The 7,150-nt window shown below is 30.3% G+C and overlaps 1 protein-coding gene across 1 annotated transcript; it reads left to right on the forward strand.

Moving 5' to 3' along the window:
• The first annotated feature begins 1,107 nt into the window (after positions 1-1,107).
• LOC106434978 (protein OXIDATIVE STRESS 3 LIKE 2-like) lies at positions 1,108-4,456 on the forward strand. Its single transcript, XM_013875837.3, has 2 exons — positions 1,108-2,958; positions 3,064-4,456. Exons 1-2 carry the CDS (start codon positions 2,816-2,818, stop codon positions 3,311-3,313), a joined length of 393 nt encoding a protein of 130 aa, XP_013731291.2. The 5' UTR covers positions 1,108-2,815; the 3' UTR covers positions 3,314-4,456.
• The last annotated feature ends 2,694 nt before the right edge of the window (positions 4,457-7,150 follow it).

Genomic DNA, 7,150 nt, shown 5'->3' on the forward strand with positions numbered 1-7,150 from the left:
TCATTCTCAAACTTATATGAAACCCAAATCTTAAATATAAACTATAAAATTAATCTTTTCAAAGGTTAATCTCAAACCATATACTTAATTCCAAATCTTAACTACAAACAACATACTTCAAACTTAGTCTATATCACAAAACACTAAGCTTAAATTTTAAATAACATATAGTTCCTATAAGATAAATATATCTCAAACTATATACAACATTTCAAATTTTACAATTACAAAATAAAATAAAATTATGATATCAATTTATTTAAAACAAAGATAATTTATATAATAACTATAGATAAATCAAAGGGAAAAGACAATTAATTGTATTGTTTTTTTTCAGCCATTGATTGATTTTAATCAAAGGCTCACAATCAATCTTCTGTCTATCTGCGTCCTCCTTTCCTATTGGACAATCCATCAAAATTGGGATTATTATTTCTGGCCATTGATTAATTGTAATCCAATGGCCAACAATCAATCTTGTTCATTTCTCTTCCTCTGTACGCCTTCTCTCTCTCTTTCTTCTTTTCAAGCCGACACCATCTCCTTCTTCGATGTCTTCTCTGTTTCTTTATTATGGTTGTTTGAGCTCTAATTGCATCTGTTTGTGTTTATTGCAGAAGAGGACAGACAGAGGAGACAGAGAGAAATATATTAGATGAAGGCAATTGTGTTGAAGTGGAGAAATCAGATTCGGAGGTGAAGTCTCTGAACGGCGAGGATTGGTGTGGAAGAGGCAAAGATTGTGGTGAGATAAGGAAGTAGAAGAGGAAGAGGCGAAGGTTGTGGTCGATCTGCACGAGCACCGAACACCTGAGGTGTACATCGGATTTGGAAAGATGACGACGACGGCGCAAGCAGGTCCAAGCTTCGGCGAGGAAGAAGCTGGAAGAGAGAGAGAGAGCTCTGAGATGTCTGGAAGACGATGACGATGGAGGCGAGCAGGTCCGATCTCCGGTGAGGAAGCAACGATGACACAGGAAGGAGAAGTGGTGGAGTGGTCGTGCGGCGGTGGGGTGGTGGGGGTGGTGCGACGGAAAAAAATATATATTTATATATATATATATATATGTATAATATATTAATGTAAATTTATTTACAGATTTTGTATTTTATTAATAAAAATTATTTTGTTTTGCTTTCATTTCTGTTTTTTTTTTGTTTTTTGTTTTAAAATAGCCACTGATATGTTGATTAAACCGTGGCTATACTTAGCCACGAAAAAAAATAGTAGCAAAACCGTAGCTAAAATAGCCACGAAAGTGCAATGGAAAAACAGTGGCTAATAGCCACGAATAGCCACGGTTTTTTCTAGCCACGAGGCTATAGCCACGTTTTTTTTTCTATCCATAAACGTGGCTATTTTTTTGTATAGCCACGATTTTAAGCTGTATAGCCACGGTTTTGTAGTGGCTATACGACAGATTTTTACTAGTGTTCCTCAAACATCTGACGTTTACGCACCAAACTGACTGAGGCAGGATAGATAGTTGCAGTCACTAATCATATCGCATTGTTCAGAACATAAATAGCCACTTCTTTCTCTATTTTTGTTCCTTCATGGTTTCTCTACTCAAACGTTTTGAGATGTAAGAACAAACATTCAGAAACACGCCTCGGTTGGATCCAACGAACCTTATGGTCAGCATTCAGCAAGCATCCCATGGTCCTGCGATCAAATACATTTCACTATCAAACCAGAGAAACTAAGCATGATTGATTGAGAAATTAGGGGTTTAGACAAGAAAAATGTACCATGACAAGCTTGAGAGCTTGTAGTTTAGGAGAATGTTGGAGCAAACTCACAAGCATATTCGTCCAGCTATCTTCACATGAACATAGCTCCAACCACAAAAGCTGAAACAATACTGTATGAACAACTTCGAAGAAGCAGAGTCCATACTCAATCACCAGTTCGTCCTTTGAGAAGAACACTAACCCCTTAGAGCAACCTTAATGGTTGGGCAACATTAAAAATGAGGTTTTAAAAAAAAAAAAAAAAAAAAACCTTAATGGTTGGGTTCTAAAAATGAGGTTTTTAAAAACAAGACACTATTATTTTAATTTATTTTGTTTAAATGTTTAAAGCCAAATGACTAAACCACTAATATATTGACATGTACTTGTAGGAGTTGTAGATAGTTTATTCCCGATAGTTATTTAGGGACTGATTGCTGTGTTTTTTATTTTATTTTCTTTTTATCTTTAAATACTTTATACTACCGTTGGACCTGCTTTTATGTTTTTAATTATTATAATTATTATTTTTAATGCAAAATAGTATATTGTCGGGGTTGTATTTGCTATTTCCAAAATCGCGGCCTATTTACACAAGACTATAATCGTAGCTACTTTGTAACAGAGTTTATTGGAATTATTCGCGGAGCCCAAAACTGGTTAACTTTTTTTCTATCACAAAATGATACATATTTTGTTGAACATTAATCATAAGAGCATAACTAATTAGCAATAAGATAAATAAATTTAAAATAGTGCTATCTCTTAACAATACCACTATTATAGCACCGAAAATGGGCATAACATTTTATGGGAAATGCATATAGAAGGAAGGAGTGACCTGGCTCAGGATAAGGGCTAACAATACATTTTTCTTTCAATTCTTATCTTCTACTCCTTTGTAATAATTAATCTAAGATTTGATATGATTTGTTATGTCAAAGAAAAAAAAGATTTGATTAGTTATTTTTCTTTGTATTCTTTTCCTTATGTAAAAACAAGCAAACAAAGTACACACACGGAAACAGAAACTCAAATATAAATATCCAATTCTCTCTTCTATGAGAACATATTGATTGTGATGGATAAGTTTGGTTGGTCCTTGTCGTCGTCTTCTCCGATCGGAAAGAACAGTGATGACGAAGGAGGAGAAAATGAAGCTGAATCTTCTTACAAGGGTCCTCTTGATATGATGAAATCTCTCGAAGAAGTTTTACCCATCAGGTTTGAGTTTCTTTTTTGTTGGTCGAGTTTGACTTTCTTTGTTTTATTACTAAATATTTTGTCTGAATATTAAAATCTCTCTGACTTGTGAGTACAACAAAACAGGAGAGGTATATCCAAGTTCTACAAAGGGAAGTCCAAGTCATTCATGAGCTTAAACAATACTGAATCCTTGTCGATGAAAGATTTAGGGAGGCCTGATAACCTTTACAGTCGCCGCCGGAGAAATCTTCTCAATCACCGGCTTTGTAGTCGCGGTGGGATCTCGAAGAAACCACTCAAGGCCAACTTCACGGTGGTATCTTCCTGCGGCGATGATTCGTCTTCAGCCTCTAATTTAAAACATCAGCATTGACTGATACCATTGATAGAGTATCTCTAACGGAAATGTTTTTTGTTAAGAATTAGAATTTTAAATAAAAATGAATGGATTAATAAGAAGACACAAACTGAGAGACTATCTCAGTTTTTTTATCTTAAGCCTCTTCCCAAATAAACGGTTTTAAAGATTTGTAACTCTCTTTGCTTAATTTTTTGATTATTTTAAATTCTAAAAACCCACTGCCTATGAGTCCTGCCCTTATACTTTGCGTAATCAACTTGATGAAAAAGTTGAAACTGTCTTTCTCAGTCCGTGTGCTAACGGTTTCGATTTTTTTCAAGGCATGCCACACAATCTTCTTACTAGCTAGTATATAAGTCTGTCTCTGTACCCCCTCAATATCATCCTATTGTATTCCCTCATTCTCCATATAAGACATTAATAGTACAAACTTCTTTTTACCCCCCTCAATCTCTACAAAAAGGCCTCTTGTTTTATTTTCCGAATTTTGTTTTATGATTCTATCGACCTTTGTTACGGTTGGTTATTGGAGACATTATTTAAGTATTAATAAAGTGTTGGATGTGGATGACGAGAGTTAATTGAGAAATACGGTAGACACTACACAAGAAGAAGCGTTTATTAGAATCCAAATTCTGATAACTTTATGTGTTCAGATTTCGTAAATTCCTAAGAAACTATAAAAACTTCAAAAAGAAATAGAAAAAGAGTTAGATCGATGGAAGATAAAATGTGGAATATGAGTAACTGCTAGGTAAGTCAATTGTTATAGCACTTCTTGTTTACACAGTTATTCTCTAATTAATGGGTCTTTTAAATATGCTAATAGGTCTTTGCTCACAATTTTGCGGATAATTATATTATATTATATGAAGAAATATATATTATGTTTACAGTGCTATAATTTTTGAATAATAATTAAAAATTTTAATTTTAATTTTTAATTTCAAATAGTTGGATAATCCAAAAATTCAGTATATATTTTTAAATTATCTGTGAGATTTAAAATAGTTCAACAACGTAAATCTTAGTCATTACAAATAATTCTCTTATAGAAAAACAATATTATAATTAATTCAGATAATTAGTTGTAGAATTATTTTATATTTTATTTTAACACGTGAAAAAACCAAGAATACTCTAGCTTTCAAGAAAATTTTTTTTTTTATGTAAGACCAATACAATGATAGAAGATATTTTGTAAACGTTTTTGTGTTGACTTTAAAAACATAAAAAGTTCAAATAATTCTTTACCTACAAATCTAATTCTTTTATATAAGAATATATAACCATTAAATTTCTTTCAATAAAAAGGTTAAAGTATTTTATTTAATTATATATAAATAATTGATAAAGAAAAATAAATTGATTAAACATATATATTATTTCTCCAATTCTATAATTTGTTAGCATATTTGACTGTATATGCTAACAAATAAATTGATAAAACATATATATTATTTCTCCAAATTTATAATTATATATTTGACTATTTTGCATTCACTTGAAACATTTTAGAATATATATATATATTAATTAATATTATTAGGTTTACATTAATTAATTTTCTGGAATCTATGATTTATTGAATTCACTACTAATATAAATATATTAAAAACTGTTTTTTATAATTGTTTATGTAGTATCATATGTATTTAAATGTATATTATCAATTTATATACTGTAATCTATGACATTTAATTGTTTCTATAAATAAATTATATTAATTCTTCTATATTTAAGATATTTAATTGTATGTTTGGAAACATATATTAGATTAGGTAATTGTAGGGGTAGTTTCATTTTAAAAAAATTAATTAAATAAATAAAAAAATTAAAAACCATCAACCAATCAAATTATAACAATTAATTGGAAAGCTCTCATATAGGGCTGTTCAATATGGTAAAACCGAACCGTACCGAACCGAACCGAACCGAAATAGACAATATGGTTTGGTTTTGGTATATACCATATAAACCGAATGGATATAATTTTATAAAAACCGTAGGATTTGGATATGGTTTGGTATATAACCGATTAAACCGAATAAACCGAACAAAACCGATTAAAAGTAGAAACATGTAAATATGTATCTATTTTATAACAATACATGAAAATCTATTTGTTACATAAGTTAAATTTGTGTTAATAACTATTACCATAATTTTATAGTAATAAAAAACTTTAATTTGTAAAACACTTGAACTATAACTAAATAATAATACATCGCAATTCAGACATCTTATTTTCTAAGTCTTTTTTGATCTTTTTGATTAATTTTAGTCTTCACTAAATTAATATGAAGATTATAAATTTGATGGACAATAATTAATGAAAAATTTTCAATTGAAAAAGCATGACTTTAATGAACACTAAATATGGAAGAGTGGAAAAATTTTTCTTTCATGTTTCTGTTTTGTTTCATATTTTTATTTTCAAAATTTCAAGCTTTGATTTTAGTTATAGATTTGATTATTTTATTTGATGGTAGAAGCATTTTAACTTTTTTGTTCATTTATTTAAACATGTAATATATTTTTAATAAATGACTGTGTTGACAATATGACTCTAAAATTCATATAATATGATCTCAAACAAAATAATTATGTTTTTTGGTATAAAACCGAATAAACCGAAAACCGGCGGTATATAAACCGAACCGAACCGAAGTAAATATGGATTTAGAATGGTAGATATATTTTACTAACCGAAATACCGAAAACCGAAAAAAACCGAACCGATATCCGGATTGAACACCCCTACTCTCATACGAGCGACACATCAGCAGAAATCACTTAAGTGACTTCTCAATTAATATATAGGTGATATCATTTAATATTGTATTTTAAAATAAAAGACTAAATTTGTTAGGAAAGGTAAGCATATCGTTCATATCTTTGATTGAGGCAAAAAAAAAAATATTTATAAAAGAAAAGTAGGAATCTAACTTTACATGTACAAAGAAAGGAGGAGAGCACAAACCACTAAGAAAAAGTGATTTTATTAGATTTTGGCGCCCCTTATAATATATATATATATATATATATATATATATATAGATTTTGGCGCCTAAAGTCCTTGCTTTATGGGCTTTAGTCCATGGCCGACTATGGGTGTAACAAACGGGTAAACGAGCTATTTCCCCCTTAGAAGTACAATATAGTAACAGTTCCACACAATATTTCACCCTCATCATAATTCCCCATTTATTGAATTTAAAAACGTATATCCCCACCGTTTGAATGTTCGAAACATATTTACACATAATAACTGGTTTGAATTTAGAACAAAACCTTGATATGAAATCACTTATACCAAATAGCAAACCAAATTAAAACATGACCCAGCTTTAATCTGATTTGTAGATCAACCAAATTGACAATAAACCGAACCTAACTGTTTCTCCTCTCCGTGATGAATAAAAAAATCACCTTCTTCTCATCATCTCTACCCAATATTTTTCTCTCCTCTGTGTGATGAGTAACAAAATTCACTCGCTTCTCTTTCATCTCTTCCACTTTGATTGATCAATGATTTCTAATTTTTAATTTTGGTTTAGACTTTGGTTCTATGTAAATCCATTTTTAATGAATCATAATTCGGTTAACTTCATTTATAATTGGTTATAAGAAAATTTTGGTAAACACTAAACCAAATTAAACTACGGTTTATGTGGGATTGAGTTTAAAACTTAAATATCATGTGTAAATATGTTTCTAACTTTTGAACGGTGGGAATATACGTTTTTAAATTCAGTACATGGGGAATTAGGACGAGGCTGAAACATTGTGTGGAACTATTAATATATGATACTTCTGGTGGGAAATAAGTCGTGCACCTGTAAACAA

This window comes from Brassica napus, chromosome A9, assembly GCF_020379485.1.
Source record: "Brassica napus cultivar Da-Ae chromosome A9, Da-Ae, whole genome shotgun sequence".
Taxonomy (NCBI): domain Eukaryota; kingdom Viridiplantae; phylum Streptophyta; class Magnoliopsida; order Brassicales; family Brassicaceae; genus Brassica; species Brassica napus.

Bases quoted from the DNA above. Each gene is read 5' to 3' on its own strand.
- LOC106434978 (XM_013875837.3), top strand. From the start codon at position 2,816: ATGGATAAGTTTGGTTGGTCCTTGTCGTCGTCTTCTCCGATCGGAAAG. The intron at 2,959-3,063 runs GTTTGAGTTTCT...ACAACAAAACAG, and splicing joins GAAGAAGTTTTACCCATCAG to GAGAGGTATATCCAAGTTCT.